This window comes from Rhagoletis zephyria, unplaced genomic scaffold (assembly GCF_001687245.7).
Source record: "Rhagoletis zephyria isolate East Lansing unplaced genomic scaffold, Rhagoletis_zephyria_1.1 Rzeph_scaffold_01295, whole genome shotgun sequence".
Classification (NCBI taxonomy): domain Eukaryota; kingdom Metazoa; phylum Arthropoda; class Insecta; order Diptera; family Tephritidae; genus Rhagoletis; species Rhagoletis zephyria.
In genome coordinates this window covers 114,431-134,071 of record NW_016158379.1, presented here as the reverse complement: position 1 = coordinate 134,071, position 19,641 = coordinate 114,431, and the positions used below count along the sequence as shown (strand labels likewise).

The 19,641-nt window shown below is 34.3% G+C and overlaps 1 protein-coding gene across 1 annotated transcript in view; it reads right to left on the bottom strand.

Moving 5' to 3' along the window:
- LOC108363523 (uncharacterized) overlaps nucleotides 1-19,641 on the bottom strand; it is a 32,135-nt gene that overhangs the window by 1,812 nt on the left and 10,682 nt on the right. Inside the window, exon 2 of the mRNA XM_017616908.1 lies at nucleotides 4,197-4,291. Within this exon, the coding sequence (XP_017472397.1) occupies nucleotides 4,197-4,291 (95 nt within the window). The remainder of the gene's footprint in view (nucleotides 1-4,196; nucleotides 4,292-19,641) is intronic.

Here is a 19,641-nt window from a genome sequence, read left to right as displayed (position 1 = left end):
TTTTGGTGTCATAAGTTCTGAGTTGAACAAAACTAACAAAGTTCACGTAGAAGTAAAAGTTTATTAATAATCAGAACTATAAAGAATATTTGTTTTTAAGACTCAGAAAGAGTCATATTGCAGACCCTAATATGACCCCTAACTTGGGCTCATATTGGCGTGCCCTTCTAAGAAGGGAAATATGTACTTTTCTGACTTTTTTTTTTGACCTCATAATGAGGGTTACGACTCAGAATTCTGAGACTTTTCTGACTCTAAAATGAGTGCGAATGTTTATAGGGTACAAATATCTTAGGTTTTCAAAGACACAAAAGCTCTGATGCAGTACTCCATAAACAGGTTTTTACACGAACTTGCAGGAAGTTACAGGAAAAATGATCCCGTAATCCAAAATCCTGTAAATGAGAGCGATTTTTTGAGAGTTGTGTAGAGAATGAAGTTGCAAGATTTTACCCGAACTTTTTCTTCTGGTAAAATTTTGAAAAGTGTCAACCGATCACTCACTGGTTGACGTTTTTACAGGAAAAACGCTTTTTTGTTCCCATCTTTTTTGTTGATACTTACTTTTTACTCTCACTTCAGAGAGTAATTTTGCTGTTTGACATTTTTACAGGATTTTACATGAAAAGTAGGTGGATCAGAGCTAAAGTGTGAAAAATATTTATTTTCGAGTGTGCGTATTATGAAGGTAATGTTTATTTTCATATTAATTAAAAATTACTGAACCGCCATGCAAGCTTTGCAGAGTTTGTGGGGAAGATTCTTTTGATATGCCCCGTCGCTGCACGAGGCTTTTATACATTTTCAATAGTGTGACCAATTTGAAGTATTTTATTTTATTTTTCACAAGTAGACACATGGCACTAATCCTTGATAGGCGTATGTATTGTCTACATATATATGTATGTATGTATAAATAAGTTTGTAAATAAGTACATATGTATATGGTTTCCATGCTGTTATGTGCGCACTTAATGATAGTTAAATTCTTCTTAGCTATCTCCACAAATCGAGTTGCATCCACTTGCTGTTAGAAATAGTGGAACAAGAAAAACGAGTAACTAACTAGTGAATACCTGAAATGACCAAAGAACGGCAATAAGTCAATGTTGCGGTCAGCCTAATGGTCAACAGCGTATGGCCGTCAGTCAAGTGTGCATGCAACATGTGCGCTGATACATATGTATATATATATATATATATATGTATGCTTGTTTGCAACAAACCAAGTACTAATAGCCAGAAGATACAAAACCAGGTTGGATTAGCAAAAAAGAAAAAAAAGATAGTGAAAGAGCGACCTACGGCGAGTGCCGCAAACTCAAACAATTCAAGAAAATAGACAGCTACATATTTGTGGCATGCACTGAATTAATTTTTCACTCAGAAGTTAATAATATTGCAATCTACCACAATTTCAGATTGCTTTTAGCTGGCTCCGAGATAACAAACAGACCGTACGGCTAAACGTTCATGATCTGTTCACCACATATAACACGGTACCGTTACCGTTAAATTAATATTGGAGTAAGAACAATACTGCATCAACAAGAAAAAAAATAAAACGCAATTAACTCAAACCAAGTGGCTATTTAGTGGAAATAAGAATCTCGATCCCATTTGCACAAACAACGAACAATTCTAAGCAAATCAGTGCCGCAATAGCCACGATTACCACCAGTAGCTGTATAATTTGGCACACATACATATATGTATGTATGTATGGATATATGGGTGATACCGAAGATTTTATTTTTATCGAAAACGGCTTTTAAATATTTAAGTTTACATACAAGTGAATCCGAAGTAGAGAAGGCTTTATGTCCTTAATACCTTTTTACAGTATATGGTCATTGAAATTTCCGAGCTTAACTTCCTAATCTGAAATTTAAAAAACGAGAGTAGCAATAGAAAATTCCTGCCAAGTTAATCCGTAATTATAAAATAATCTCAGATTAAAGCGATAACATTTCGGAGTTGAACTTAATTTTATCGTTTATCTTTGCGAAGAGGATAAATGTGAAATTTGAAAGTAAAAAAAAAAACTTGACGCTTCTAAGGGAAAGACATTTCTAAATGTATTTTTCACAAAATATTAAGTTAAAATATTTTTAAGTTGTTAAAATTACCAGGAAAAAACTGATCACAGTCGAACAAGGACGATATTTAACAAGCACAACAAATTTGAAGGCTCATAAACGTAAACGAATTGATTAACGAACGAGCTTTGATTGAGATTATATTTAAAAGTAAACGTGATTTTACATTCTAAACTCGAACTTTTGCCTAAAAAATATGCACTGAATATGTACATACGACCAAAGAACAGAGAATTATATTCGACTTTGGTACAACTGTCAAAGGAAATTCCCATAAACATTTACAGTCAAAACCCGATACACCGGGTGGCTTCAGAATATGGGAATTTATTAACAAAACAAAATTTTAGTAAAAGAAATCATATATTTGATTGATGAAAGACTTAAAAATTACATATTAAAGTTAATTGAAAGAAAAAAATTTTATTCTTCATTTTTCGTCTGATCACTTGGAGACCACCACATATACTGAAACATAGATATGCACACTCTCATTCGTTTCATTCCCGTTACAAATTAACTAAACCATGAGCAAAGCATCTCCTAACCCTGAAGAGAGTAGGCGCTAAGCTACTGGTAGGTATTCTAACGGGACATTGTCTGCTGGTTTCGCACGCCTTTCAACTGGCTCTGTCAAAGAGGGATTAGATATGTATGAGATGCAGAATGAAAGAGAAGGGAGTGGAGCACAGCCTCTGCGAGTGTCCTGCTCTTAGCAGACTACGGATTAGCCTCCTGGGAGCAGGCTTTCTGCCTAATCTAGCGTCTGTTGTCAAGATGTTGTGGCTAGTCAGCCTACCTAACCTAACCTGTGAACAAAGCAGGCGATTCAGATTCAATGTTGCCAACTCCAAAGATCCGAATATCCCATTCTCCGCCATTTTAATATTGGAAAAACCCATTTACGAATATTAAATACTAAAATTTTTTAATAATAAAATATATACAGAGTATTTATAGCAGATAGCTCCAGTTTAGCGGTTTTCACTTTTCTTGCGTTGCACAAGGCGTTATGGTTGTCCCTACGACCATAAACACAGCCGTTGCGCGACTATCTCTGATACAAAACTTTTTTTATTAAGTTAACAAAGCATTTCTGTGTATTGAAGGTGACAATGCAAAAAATAATTATCCAAAAAGAAGGTAAAATTCATGGAATTTAAAACACAGTGGTTAGATATTATAAATAAAACTACATTTATGAAAAAGTTGCCTGCGTTCAATGAAATGATTACTAGACTAGATTAGTAAAATGAACACAACTATTAAAATTACCTTTTTTAAACACCCATCACAACAAACTATGTTTTTTTTACTTACAATAATATTAGCTTCCCATTGTTTAAATAATGTAATTTTAATAGTTGTGTTCATTTTACTTACGAATAGTGACTCGTCCCACCCGTCGGGTGGCGTCATTGTCTCACCCGTCACTCTTGGGAAAATGTAAATTGTCTGTGTAAATTATATAATTAAGTTTTATACTTTCTTAGTTTCGTGTTAAACTGGTATCTGATTTCAGATGTTAACAGTTTCAAACTTGTCAAATTGAGCCTTAAAGAGAAATCACTTGAAGTTTGAAGAAAAACAAGTTTAAATATCCCGCCCGTCACGTTGGAATGATCCATATATGTTTGAATAAAGACATGTAACAATGAGTGAACAGCAAATAAAGTAAAAAAAGACAATTCCACCACAAAATTTTATTTAGCTAAAAAATCCCATAATGCGAAATCCCCAAATTATGGGCGCAATCCCACGAGTTGGCAACACAGTTCGGTTTATAAAATAATTGCAATTCTGATAATTGATTACTATGACCATCGAGTTTCGACGGTATCTACATATGTACATATACAGATACAAATTCAAATACTCATTAATAAGTCACAATAAACATTTGGATTTGAGATCAATTGGAGATCCAATACAATTTCCGAGATGTAATGTTGATTTTCAAGTTTACCTCAATTGGAGAACCAATCGATTCTCTAACAAAAGGGTACATTTTTTGTGTACAAAATTATCGGATTTCTGCACTTGAGAAAAGCTCGGATATTAATTTTAATTCAAACTTTATTCAACTTTTAGTCAAACCTTGGGAAGAATGTTGTCCATCCAGTTGAGACACAAGTAGGGATGTTGCGATATCATAAAACTATCGATACCAGTATCAAATGATGTATCAGAAGCTAAGTATCAATACAATATTAGTATTTGTATCGGAAATAAAATATCGATATATATATTTTTTTTATGCAAAAAATGTTTGACATAAAATGAATATTAATAAGAAATCATTAACAACTGCAGTGCGTAATAAACAAAATATGAAAAATGGCTCGATTTTATCAGAAAATCAGTAAATCATTTTTTAAATTTGTTCTATGCACGAAAATTTCAGATTTTTCAAACAAGCGTTGCACCTAACTGAGCTTTTATCAAACTTAGTAACGTGATTCTATACTTTACTTTTCGGCGTAAAAGCAGAAAAACAGAAATAAAAGCAAATCAATGTCGCTACGCTGCATATTTACTGTACCATATAAACGGTTTGAATACATTACGATGCCATACAAGTAACGATACTAGTATCAAATGGGCATAAGAAATAAAATATCGCGCAAACGATAACATAGAGTCACTAATGAGGAAATATTTATACTTAAATAGAATTCTAGGGACAATATAGCTTGTATGATGTTATTATGGTTAGGTTAGGTTAGGTTATTCTGGCTGGCTGACCGCCCCACATAGACCAATAGGTCCCTGGTGATCCCAGATAGAGATGGAGGTTCAGTTAATCATATTCGAAGTATCCATCATTTAGAATGTCAACGCTTTTTGAGAATTTTAGCAGCGCCTAAAGCTTAAGTGTTGTTACGTCTTCAGGATTATTAAACTCTGGAGCTCCGATATTATAATATATTAAGCGATATCGAAAGAAAATACCCATATGGGTATCAATAGTATCGTCAACTTAGTATCGAATACCGATTTACCCAGTATCGAAACCAAGAATATATCAGTAGTATCGCAACATCCCTAGACACAAGAATTTCTCAAGCATTGGAAAAATGTTTGCTTTGTGTATATTGGGATACTATGTATGCACCTATGTGCTATTACGTATTTAATGCTACCTTCTGCAATTCTACTTGCTATACGAACATTTTTCAGTCGAATTTACCTGAAAACATAAATATGTAGATATATGTACATATATACATAAAAATGTATGTATATCCGCATACATAAAAATGTATGTATGTGCGTAAAAATGAAAAATGCAAATAAATTTAGCCCAGGTAGGTGCTGCCGGTGCAGCTCTAAGTAGCGGTATTTGACCACCTTTCTACAACTTGTCTTACTCATTGCGCGGAGTGTTTCTTTGTGTAACTATTTTGTTCATTGCTTCATTTGATTTTCCGGTTCTGGTTGCGGTAGTTTCTACTTCTCCTTATAATTACCCACAGCCAATTGAAACGAGTTGTCGTTTTTGGTGACACAATTCACAGGTATGCGACTTGTTGGACATGTAAACACAAGCGAGTATGAGAGACGCATCAGCACGTTTGTCGATCGCCTCAAGCTGATTGTGAGTAGCTTGTGAATTATGAAAGTTGAATGTTTGTTGACAAAAGCTGCATTTTTTTGTAAACGAGCGATAAAATAATGCTCAACTCGGGTACAATTTCCTTTTAGCTACTTAGGCAACCCTGTTGGTATCTGGCAAAAAACATGTGATTAGTTTAACGGGATTTGGATACAAAAACCAACAGAAAGGAGTAGTTATGTGAGGTATTTGCGTAATATACGTATATACATACTTATTTAAAATATAAATCATATATATATGAAAACAAAAATTTCCCTCTCCACTTGCCCATTAACAATTCACAGTAGAGCAGTTTTTTTTTCATTCACCAACACTACTCTTCCGGTCGCGTATTCTTCAACCGACCTGGCTGAGCTCAGATAAGTAGCCGAGTTTGCGTTGTTCGTATTTGCAGGTATTTCGTCATTTAAGCGAGTGTTCGTTTGTAGCTCGGTTGCAAAAGAATGCACCTAAAGCTTATGAATGAAATGCATACACAACTACATACATATGTATGTGCGTACATGCATTTTTATATATTTTTGTGGTGAAATACGAGTAGTTATCAAAGACGAGTTAAACCTAATCAGTAGTTGTTATCAAACAGAAAAAAGACAAGGATACAAAAACACTTTTTTGCCGAAGATCGTCAATATTAGCCCTCATCGATTCGCTAAGTTTAAGTTCCGGACTATTAACGAAAAAATTTGCATGTGAAAGCAACAACAAAGCTAACTAGCAGGCATGGACGATAGCGAGTTTGGTTGTACCTCATTAAGTTCGTTCGTTTCGCCACTCGCTTACTGTTGGCGAATCGATGACGGCTATTACAAAGAACAAAACGATAATATTTACTTATATTTAATTGTATGCAAATATGTAGTTCCTCTGGAAATGTTCGCGCGGATATTTTTTTATTTAAAAAACTCTCTTTTCCGACATTTGTTACGAAAATCACGTCAAAAATATTGATATTTAAAATCAATTTTTGTTTTTTGCTAGCTGGCCATTTCAAGCGAATATCATGCAATTTTAATTCATGGCTAATTATGTGGATGTATTTGCGATCGTGTGTCGTGCGTTTTGATGTACTTATTAAATTTTCTTTTAAAAATGTGGCTTGCTGACACGATATCATATCACACGAATAAGTAGAAAGTTAATGGTTTACAATGCACGCACTTAGGTATGTATGTGTGTATGAGTGTTTATACCCTGCAAAAAATGGGACTAATCCGGGATGACTCCGGGAGCAATCGCAGAGGAGCATGCGACTAATACCACTTTTGATCTCTTTATATGGAATGAACTGATCGCTTTTGTTCGAGCATGTCCTATGAAGAGACTAATTGTTCACCTTTATACCCGAACGGGTATAAAAGCGAGTAGTCACTTTCAAAAAATAAAAATAAAAATTTGCGCCAGCTGAGATTCGAACCGGGGTGCTCAGTTTTGTTAGGCGAATACTCTCTCTGTGTGCCAACGCCGCACATGAAATTTTATTGACTAAGTGCGTACATATCATTAAATCTTAAATAGTACCCGTTAGAGATGAGTTGGGGACTAATGGATCTCCAATTATACCCATAAGGGATGAGCCGAGACTAATTGACCTCCATTAGTACCCGTATGAGACTAGTTGGGACTAATTAATGCCCAATTGTACCCGATTGAGAGTAATCTCGGAATACTCTCTTTAGAGATTAGTCGCACAATTTTTTGCAGGGTATATAACTATATACCTACATATTTACATACATATGTATGTTCGCACAAGCGCAAGTATCTAATAATGTAGTTAGGCTAAAAAGTAATAAATGATTTCTGTTTGAGTAATTCAGCGCGAAAAGCAAAAATTGTCAAGAAGTATGAAACTAAAGCAAAACGATCAATTTCATCACAATGTACATAAATGCTTAAGTGGGTATAATTTCGCCATTTTACTGTACTTTTGCTTTTCATAAACGACTAATATTCTCATTGCTGTTGCTAATCGTATCTGCACTGAAAAGTTTCGAATACTTTCCGCTTCAATATTCATGGTAATTTATAGTTTGCGTTTCTCTGCGAAGTCGACACAATGAAAGTGAAATTGATGATTTCTTCCAGCTGAATCACGCCATCATTTTGGTTACTTATGTATCTAAAATGCATAGCGATTGTATCTTCTTTTCTGCTTCTTTAGTTTCCCAATACAACATGTTTAAGTGAAACACACTCGTTTTTAATTAAGTGGATTTTTATTACTGTCTTTTTCGTTAATTCTCTGTTTTTTTTTTAGCGGAGTCCACACGAAGATGAAATCGAAACGACACGTTAACTTCTTTTTTTCACTTTCATCGCGTCTACAGAGCAGATCAGCGGCGGCATTGAAAGCCGCAATACGAGAGGAGGGCAGCGAAAAAGCAAAAGTTTGTTGACCGTAAAAGTAAAGAGCCGTTTTTGTCGCTTTTGTTTAATGAATTTAGCGTAGCTGTTCAGGCACAAAAAGAGAAAGCCCGCGCAGATTTAAAGGTATATGCAGTGACTTAACTTATAGCGGAGAATAAATATATTGCAGAGCTGAAAAATAAAATGTAAAACATTTTTCCATATTGGATAGGAAAAATTAAATGCTCGCATAATTGCCCAGCAAGGTGTTATCCAACTATTATGGAGTCACACTAAGTATTTAGCGGTCGCACTCATAAATGTGTTCTAGCCAAAACGATTGGCCGTCCTTTTTGCGTTTGCGCCTTAAGTCTTTTGATTGCGGCGAGTTTTCGAGAGTTCGATTTGTACAAGTCTTTAGATTTACACGCTCAATCGCAATAGTGCAGCGGCCAATGAACTTAATTGTGTCGCATTTGCACCTACAATAAAGTAACGGTACCAAATTTCAGTGTAGGCTCGCATTTATAATATTTGTGAGTGTAACACTTTCGTAAACTGCAGCAATTTCATAAGCCCTAAAATTGACAGGCAGCGGCGTGTCGCGGCGGTCGGTAGACTTTTTTGTTGTCGCATGTACTTACTACATAGTGTCGATGCAATGAACGCCTTAGCTTTAGCTTAGTTTCACTTGCGACGCACGTTTCAGTTCATTTGAATTCGGATATTTAGTTTTTAGTTGGCAAATGAATATTACGAAACGGTTTGAAAATTAATGAAGTTAAAATGATGCAATCAATACCTGAAAGCGTTTGCTATACACATACATATGTATATGTATGTATGTATGTATGCATATATATATAGCCGTAGTCAAAGTAGTAATAAACGAAGAGAAAAGTAAAATTTAGTGATTGTAAAATTTTAAACAATTTTTAGGGAAAAACTAAGCTTTTCTAATATTTTGTGAAAATTAACTGCTCGTAACAAGCTTGTCCTCTTTACTTCTCTTAATGGCTGCTTTTGTTTAATTGTAGATAGTGAAATTGCATTGTGGTGGCTTCATTTTTTTTTTTTTGTTTGGGAACTCACTTTTTCTCATAAAATAATTGTTTACTCAGCGTCCAGTTTCTGAAACGAAAGTTGATATGCGCCACAGTCATAATAATTAACGGTGGAAAAAGTTTGCCCAGATACATAATTTTTTTAATTGATGAAGATGTTTGTGACCTTTTTCAAAGTCAAATAAAGCGGCAAAACTAACAACTTAAATAGCACTGGCTTTCGCTAATTTTTATCGAACCATTTCGACTTTGTCATTATGTATGTAACTGTATAGTTGTATTCAATTACATACATACACAAGGTCATAGATACAAAGATGAGCATACGAAAGCTGTGCCTTTTCTGCTTCGATTAACCAACAACAGCGGCATTTTCATTAGCACACCATTTTTATTTTTTTTAATAATATTTTCAGAAAAAGACAAAGATTAAGTCTTCTTAAAGAATGCGATATATTTTAAATAAATGTTGAAGACATTTTTATTTCTGTCATTAAAGCAATGAGCAGTACGAGATTCTCGCTAGCTACTCGTAAGTATGTTATCTATTTGAATTGATACCGTCTAGCAGTCGATTAAATTAAAGATTTTCTCTTTTTGTCCTTTTCATATTCCTACTGAAATTTTAGCAGAGAAAATAAGTGATCAATTGCGGTCAAAAAAAAAAATAAAAAATCATCTTGCGTGCAATAAATAGAAATATCCAAACAAGCGAAGCTTGATATTATTCAAAATATTGTAACGGAGCCAGAATGTGGCAAGTCAACAGCAAAACTTTCACCACTCAAGCAAAGGCAACTGCTAGCCAATCAACAACGAAAATGAAATGGCAAAACAACGACATCGACGTAGACATGCTTTACAAAAATGTTGAGGAAAATTACAGAAAAATCAGCGATCACATTTTGCGTAAATACAAAATTAAAAAATATATAACAATCAAACACAAATTATGTACATATGTATGTATTAAGTACTCTACTATGTACTAAAGCCTTATTTGGGAAAAAACTTTATAGAGCGCAAATAAATGCAAATAAATATACTTGTCGTTGGGAGTGGATTATATGTACATACATACATACATATATCAAAGGTCGTTCAATATTTGAATGTAGAGGACATTTTCTTTATTTCTTTACAAAAAAGCTATTCATATAAAATATTTTACAAAGTTTTTTTTTTTTTNAGTTTGCCCAGATACATAATTTTTTTAATTGATGAAGATGTTTGTGACCTTTTTCAAAGTCAAATAAAGCGGCAAAAGTTTATTTCACCAACAACTTAAATAGCACTGGCTTTCGCTAAGTTTTATCGAACCATTTCGACTTTGTCATTATGTATGTAACTGTATAGTTATATTCAATTACATACATACATACATAAGGTCATAGATACAAAGAAGATGAGCATACGAAAGCTGTGCCTTTTCTGCTTCGATTAACCAACAACAGCGGCATTTTCATTAGCACACCATTTTAATTTTATCTGGAAGTTCAATAAAAGACAAAGATTCAGTCTTCTTAAAGCATGCGATATATTTTAAATAAATGTTGAAGACACTTTTATTTCTGTCATTAAAGCAATGAGCAGTACGAGATTCTCGCTAGCTACTCGTAAGTATGTTATCTATTTGAATTTATACCGTCTAGCAGTCGATTAAATTAAAGATTTTCTATTTTTGTCCTTTTCATATTCCTACTGAAATTTTAGCAGAGAAAATAAGTGATCAATTGCGGTCAAAAAAAAAAATAAAAAATCATCTTGCGTGCAATAAATAGAAATATCCAAACAAGCGAAGCTTGATATTATTCAAAATATTGTAACGGAGCCAGAATGTGGCAAGTCAACAGCAAAACTTTCACCACTCAAGCAAAGGCAACTGCTAGCCAATCAACAACGAAAATGAAATGGCAAAACAACGACATCGACGTAGACATGCTTTACAAAAATGTTGAGGAAAATTACAGAAAAATCAGCGATCACATTTTGCGTAAATACAAAATTAAAAAATATATAACAATCAAACACAAATTATGTACATATGTATGTATTAAGTACTCTACTATGTACTAAAGCCTTATTTGGGAAAAAACTTTATAGAGCGCAAATAAATGCAAATAAATATACTTGTCGTTGGGAGTGGATTATATGTACATACATACATACATATATCAAAGGTCGTTCAATATTTGAATGTAGAGGACATTTTCTTTATTTCTTTACAAAAAAGCTATTCATATAAAATATTTTACAAAGTTTTTTTTTTTTTATTTACACCAGCTGCCTTATTATTATTCTTACACTATGTTTACATATAAGTAGATTATCTATAATTTCGAGCTTAACTCGCCCACCTGCAATTAGAAGCAGAGCTTTGCCATACAAAGTTCCGCCCTCGTTAATCTGTAGTTATAAAATAATCTCAAATTAATTCGATAACTTTTTGGTGTCCCATCTAGCTTTATCGATTGTTTTTGCGAAGAAGAAGAGAAATGTCAAGTGTAGAAATAAAAAAAAAAATGGACGATAGCAAGGAAAGGAGGTTTGTAAAGGTATCTTTAATAAATTATTAAATTAAATTACATTTAAATTGCTTAATGTAGCAGAAGAAAGTGATTACCGTGGCACAGAGAAGAAACTTAATTTTGCTTTGTCAGAATAACAAGCACAACAAACTTGACGGCTAATAATCTGATATTTGCCTGTTTAAACGGGGTGATTAACAAACGAGCTTTGATTGAGATTATTTGTATGTAATACTAGGTTCACATATAAGTAGATTATCCTCATTTTCGAGCTTAACACCCTAATATGTAATTATAACAGGAGATTAGCCATATAAAATTCGTCCCTTGTTAATCTGTAATTATAAAATAATCTCAGATTTAACCGATAACTTTTCGGTGTCCATCCTAGTTTTATCGATTGTTTTTGCGAAAGAGAGGAGAAATGCCAAATGTAAAAGTAAACAAAAATGTACGCTAGCAAGTAAAAGAGGTTTGTAAAGGTATTTTTAATAAAATGTTAAGTTAAAATATATTTATATTGCTTATTATAGCAGAAAAACGTGATCACGGTGGCACAGAGAAGAAACATAACTTTTCCGTGAGATGTGAGAACAACAACAACACACACAACAAATTTGACGGCTAATAATCTGAGATTTGCCTGTGTAAACGGGATGATTAAAAAACGAGCTTTGATTGAGATTATATTGATATGTGAACATAGTTTAAACCTACTTTTAGCGCCATTGTTATTTTCATACATTTGACTGATGTGAATAACGAATTCATATTTTCGCTACTTTTAAGTATGTAACTGCATTCATTAACATTTATTTATTAATGGGGACACTGCGGTGTAAAGCAACCGTTTTTTTTTACTAAATCTTGGAAGGGCTCATCGCCTGTTGCTCTTTGTTGACTGTCAATTGACATGCAACTCGGCGAGTCAATTAAATTTGTGGGACAACACAGCACGCTTGTCCTCCATTCTTTGTTCACATCACACATATTTGTGCATACAATATATTAAATCATGTATGTATGTATGTGTGTATGTACATTTGAGATTATTGAATAGAAGAGGTGTGAAAATGAAAACGAAATTTTTTTGAGAAAGCTTGTGAAATGTATATTTTTGTTTGTTTGTATTTAAAACCAATAACCAAAACCCTCACTTCGAGATGTGACCCACAGACGTACTTCATACATTCATACATACATATGTATATGTGTATGAATGCGCATATATAGCAGACGATGAAGAACGTAAACAAATAAAATGGAAAAACTGAAATAAAAACGGCAAAGAACAAAAAAAATAAAATAAAAAAAACGTGTACTCTCAACAACACCGCCCAGCGCTTTAAGCAAGGTAATCGTTAACTGGGTTAGTGGAATCAATCACAGTGGCTTAGGTGCTGGCATATCAGTGTCGCTTCACTTACTTTTTTGTTTTTTACTTTCCAAATTTTTTGTGTTCTTCATAACGCGAAGCATGGCAGAGTAAATACATACATGCATACATTTGTACGTACCATACCCTGTAGGGAAACCGCGGACTAGTAAATCAAATTTCTAGTTCCGTACTAGGTCTTTATCGCCAAAAAGGAACTAGTCCGATAGGAACTAGATCCGCACCAGTCGAAAATCGGCGAAAAGTGACACTTTTAAAAGACAAATTTTCTTACAATCATTCAAACAAATTTAATTTCAAATTGAAAACACATTTCTTTCAAAATAACTTAAAATCGCACACACGGAAGAACCAAAAAGATTGAAAAATCATGATACTTTTTTCTTTCGTCTGTCGATTTTAGAACTGGTTCGGAACTATTGAAAAAGGGATGCAGCGGGGGGTAATTGACACTTCCTAGGACATCGCCAGTTGCTTGCATGCAAAAGAGATTTATCGCGAACCAGAACTGGGTCTAAATGTACTACACGCGCACCAGTTCAGAACTAGAGATTTTCCCCACAGGGTACATACATATAATGGCTCTTGCATTGTTGGTGTTGCCCTAGGCTGTGTGCAGACGCCGCCTATTTGCACTTGTTGCAGACACTGAAAAAAGAATTTCCATTGAGGATGAAATTGACTTAGAATATTTAATTCCATTTGCAATCTTACTAATTTTCCTATTTTAATATCCCAAATTTGTTATATAAGCAACATAATTTTTTCGATCGGCGCGATCACCCAACTCTCGCCAGCTGCTGCAGCTGTTGGCTTCTTTTTTTTTTTTAGTAGCGTTTGTCAAGTTAAGAAGTCAACTTGCTCGTGAATTTCTTATTCACACATATTGTTAGTATTGTTATTGTTGTCAGTGTTTTCTTCGTGTCTTAGCTGATTTCATTATTCAGGTTCTGTTATGAGTGACGTCTTGACCCACATCGTGTATTTAAATGCAGTGTCGGTATGCGGCGAGCTCGTACACGTACATACATAAGTGCGAAGTCGTGAGCATATTTGGGTGTAAATAAGTAAGCCGCAATTCATTTGGCTACACAATAATATACCTACTCACTCCTCACCCCTTTTTTAATACGGCATATGGTATCTACTTCTTCATTATTTCATTCTTTTTCAGCATTTTGATATGCAGATATGAATTTTGTCAAGTCTACGCTCAATTTGCGGAAATAAATAACTTTCTAATTCTGACCCAAAAACTTAGGAATACCGAAGCTCTCTTTGCACGCCGTGTAAATATGTTGTTGTGCGCAATTAGTTATTGGGTGTTAATGGATTTTTTAAATTTTTTATTTTCTTATGTTAAGAAGTGTGCGCACATGTGTATGTGTGTGAATGTATGTGTGTTTATAAACAAATATGAAAGCAACTTTTCGATCTTGAATAATGGATATAGTATAGTTGAAATAAGAGCAGAGAAAATTTTATATTTTTTGAACATATTTAGCGCCATTTCGATAACAGAGATAATTTCCAATAAAATTGAGCATTTGGATTTCGTAGAGAGAAGGTGAAAGTTTGGATGACGCTTAATTGCTTACAACCAGCCAAAGCAATTTGAACTCAATCTATACGATTTTTTATGCGTAGAAGTTCTTAGCTGTTGTTTTGGTGGTTATAGGCATAAATAAGCTGACGTATAAAAAGTTAGATCTAAGCCCTGTAGCCTCCAAATATTGGCTTATTTTTTGTATTTTTTAATCTTATTTTTATTACGTAAATACCTGAATTTAATTCATCCATTTCTTTTTTTTTCGCGCGACACAAGCTTTATACTGAAAATCTCAATACTCATATAACCATTTATTTGAAGAAAATTTGCTTTTATTTCACATAACTTACCTCGGCACACAAAAAAATTTCAAGTGCACCGGCCAGAATAGTCATTTATTTTTTTTATTTTAATTTAAGTATATTTGGCCCAGATCGGTGTAGTAGTTTCCGAGATGCACATAATTGATATGCGTGGGCGGTGCCATGCCAAATTTTAAAATATTTTATAAAAAAAAATAAACAATTTTGCTAAGGGGCGATCGTAAATATGAATTTTGAGTAAATATTTAAGAATTATTTACTTTATAAATTGAATTTTATTTCTGATTTCAATAAAAGAGCATCAATTCGTTCGCTGCAAGACGTAGTTTTAAAATTATGACGCATATTTTACAACTTTCATTGAAATTTTTTTACAAAGATAAACAAAATGAAGATAAATAATGTTTATTTCAAATTTACTAGGGTCGCACACATTATTTTGAAAACCTATGTTCCTTTCTAAATATGCTTGGTTTCTAAAATCGCATATGAAGTAGTCTAGTAATGTATATATAACTGGATCAGTGTACGAAAATAATGGGTTTTGATATTTGAAAAAAAAAACAACAGAAGAAAATCTCTTGAACTCAAATACGTAAGAAATTACTTGAGATCACTTGGCATTTTTTTTTTTTTGGGTGCGGGTTTTACCAAAGCCCCACAAAACGAAAGCACATGTATCAAATTTTTAAAGATTTTACCAATTAAAAATTAAAAAATAGTATCTATGGTTCATATCGTCATAAAATTGTAGATCTCTCCGATTGTGGGACAATACCAAAATGCACACGACAAACATATATGTATTCATATTTATGCATTTATGTTATGTCCATAAGGGTCGTCCAAAAATGCACGTGAAAAAGTAAAGTCGGAATTTAAATGCTCTCACCCACTAGCAATGTTTTGCTATTAAAAAGTATACCACTGTTTTTTTCGTTTCGAAATTTTTATTTTTATTTTCTTATGAGGAAAACACAAATTTATGTGGAAATGGTGTAGAATCCTTGAAAATCAATATTTTTGTATCGGGAAACTCTGCTTCTCTTCAGAAGAGTTCAGGGAATATTACCCAATTGTTTACTTTAAAATTTGTTAATACTAAAGATTTGGTATAGGTGAATTTTTCGGCGTTTATGGGATACCTATAAAAATAGTTAATATTAGGAAATGGTTAAATAAACAATTAGGTATTATCATTGGAAGTCTCCTTAAGCGAAACAGAGTTTTCCGATTCAAAAGTATTGATTTTTATCCATATAAAATGCATGGAAAATTTGAAGTGCTTTGGGCGAACCCCAAATATTTTTGGATTTCAAATTTAAAAAAAAAACATGAGTATTTTTTCCGTTATAGAAAAATCCTAGGAGGTGAGAGAATTAAAATATCGACTTCCGCATTTTTTTTTTTTACCACCCTAATGTACATACATATACATATATAGAAAGGGTCAGTTAGAAACTTGGCAAGATTTATAAGAGGGATTTATTAAATAATAACGGAATCATTCAAAAGGTTTGGGAATTATTTGTAACTCTTTCTCATTTACCATGCTTACTGAACATTGGATCATGAAGAACTTAACGGTACTCCTAAATTTGTACATGAGTATTAAAGTTGTTGTGTTCCTTCTTAATTACTATATGTTTTTAATACTTTGAGGCTAGTCGAAAGCAAAGGAAAAGTTTGGTTTTCGGAAAGCAGGGGACTATAGAATCTCTTTCTTCTTGAAAACGTATTTTTCTAACAAATAAATTATTTCCATGGCTTTCTAGGTTAAAACTTAGTTCAGAAATAAATATTAACCAATGACCTATTCGAAAGCATTTTTAAGAACCTAAATAAAGCAATTAAATACATATTTACATACAAAAACATGTGTATAAATACAGAAAAGTGCAAATGACTTCTTGACGCCAGACATGAATCTCACCTGATTTTGGTATATGGTTTTCTCGCTTGGTTGGTGGCACGAATACACAACTTGTTTCTTCCACAGCTCGTCCGCTACAGTTCGCCTGGTTCTTCGTTGTTGATAGAATTAACGGGTTTACCGTATATTCTTTTGCTAATCACAGCTGCCTCGATCACTTTGATATTCTGCAATTTAGAAGCTTCGTCACACAAAACACTTTGGAAACGTCGTTCAGCAGAAGACTACAACAAAACACAGCGCAACTAATTGGCTGCGCGCAAGCGTTTAAATATTTTGATATGTTCACAATATTGCAGCTGGTATTCTAAGAATCTTTGCGGTACATACACGGTTACAGCTTTTCAAATTAAACACAAATTAGCTAGAGTTTTCATTAACTAAACACTATCCACAGTTCGTTTACAGCTTATCTGCTTTCTCCGGTCTCTGCGCTTGCGTGTTGTCGCTACAAGCGATTTCTTTCGTTTGAAACGGCGATCGCCTTGAACTTGGCTTTATATAGGCTGACCCACATTCCCAAGCCGAAGAAGCGATTAAACCAACTGCTATGCTATTGGAGTGTTGGCGAAGAAATTTACCAGCAACAAGTTGCAGTAGAAATTGTTGCCGCTCTTACTGCTGTAACGCAGCCGTTGCAAGTGGGAATTCCAGCAGCGCGCAGCTTTCGCAGCAAATCGTAGTTGGAGTTGTTTGTAATAGGTGGCGTTTGCGCATGCGTACAAGTTTTCAAAACGCTGGCTTCTTAGTCGGTCGACGTCACTGTCGTGCGACTTGTTTAAGCTTATTAGAAACTCGAGAGTGGCGAGGCGTGTAGAGCAAAAGGCAATGCAAATCACAAGCCACAGAGAAATGTGCAATGAAGAAGCAATTTGAGTCAGGTGAGTACGACGGTGGAAATCACAGAAAAACACTCTCCCATATTCTTCAGCACTCGCACATTGGAAGTTTTATTTGCATACGAAGAACTGTATCTAATCGAATCAATAAACGCTGTGGCTAATTCACCCATATTAAAAATATCGTTCTGTTACTAAAGCAGTGCACACACCAAGGAAGGAGATTTTTCAGGAGGTGCATTTCAAGTTCTAAATTTCTTCTAAAATAGAGAGTTGGTAATAATTCTGTATCCTTAGTTGTTTTGTTAAAATAGATTTGTTATTGTATAAATTGGTATATAACTGTATTTAATATAACATATGAAAGAAATGCATCTTTGAATAAATGATTTACACTACTCTAATTCCTTCCTCCAGGTTTTTTTTTCTTTTGCGGAGGGAGCATTTTCACATAATTTAAACCCGGCGTTGTTACTAGCTTGTAGTGCCTAAGTAGTGCTAAGATTTATCTACTATCGTAATGTTATAGCTACACACATACATACATATTTATTCACAACGCTGTCAACTAACTATACTGTCTTCTCAATGTAACACGTCTGGCTCCTGCGGCGGCTGGCATTGGGGCTGGTAGCAGGTGTAGGTCGTAAAAAATAGACATAAGTTTTCGTCCCCCGCCCTTCCTCCCCTTCTTCTGATTGTATTTCTATTTGCTGGTTGCATTGCCCGCTGCAGATTTACTGGATTATTCCAGCGCCTTCATGATAATAGTCATTTTCTTGCGGATAAGTTTATACAAGCGAGAGTTTAAATGAGCACACATAAAGTTTGCTTACATACATTTGTACATATTTTATGTTGATTTTATATTTATTTATTTTTTTTTATTGTAGAGGTGGTACAAAGCATTGAAAACCGAAAAGTGCGGGACCTGCCTTTCGTCTCACCGCACTAAAAACCTAACCCTGCTCCGTGGAACTACCGTAAGGTATTACTTCGCGGAGGGGGAGCCGCCTACTGAATTTCTATGAAAATCTGCGGAGTTGTTCCACCAGACGCAATTCAGTTCAAATTGTGTTTGCCGAATTGCAAACAACGGACCTGTTTTCATCCCACTCAAGCATAGCTTCCCCCAGGTTATTAACCGCAAGTAGCCAACCCACCTTCAGTTCAGAGTTATCCCTGCGATTGAGAAACTGCGGACAGACAAACAATCAGTGTTAAGCGTGTTCAGTACTATCCTTATCCACCTTGATATCGAGAGTATCTGGAGGTGCGCGATTATCGTACGACTGGTTATCTTAGACTTCTGGCACACCTTATATAGAGCTGCTTTTGTTTTGGAATGGTCCGAGTGAACAAGGTTCCGTGCAGCCCGGTCGCTGGTATTTGCATTGAGCAAGCATTCAAAGGTAAGGAGTTTCAGGGATACCGCTTCGACTTATGGAACGGCCTTGGTTCCAACCCGCGTCTACGCTTCGGTGCACGACTTTAAAAGCACCACTGCCTCGGCGGTTGGAACGGCCGAGGTTTCAATCCGCCCTACTCATCGCGAGTACGGTGTTCAAAGACACCATGGCTTGGCCTAAATATATATATATGTATGCACATGCATAACTTGCAGAAAAAAAATTTCAAACATTAAAAAATAACCAAATTGTAGATAGCCTTTTTGTGGGGCTTCGATAAACACCTCACTTTTAATTAGGTATAATAAACTAACTTACAACTGAGTTCTGAACTCATGCAGGAGTCGTACAGATGTAGTCGTGATTTTTTTCTTAAAACAAGTTTCTATTAAAGTCCTCATACAAAAATTACTTTGAATGCCCTTTTCTGTACTTTACAGATGCTTTTTTCTAATTCAGGACAAATAAAATGTAGACAGTAATTGTAACGGGTGATTTTTTAAGAGCTTGATACCTTTTTTTTTAAAAAAAAA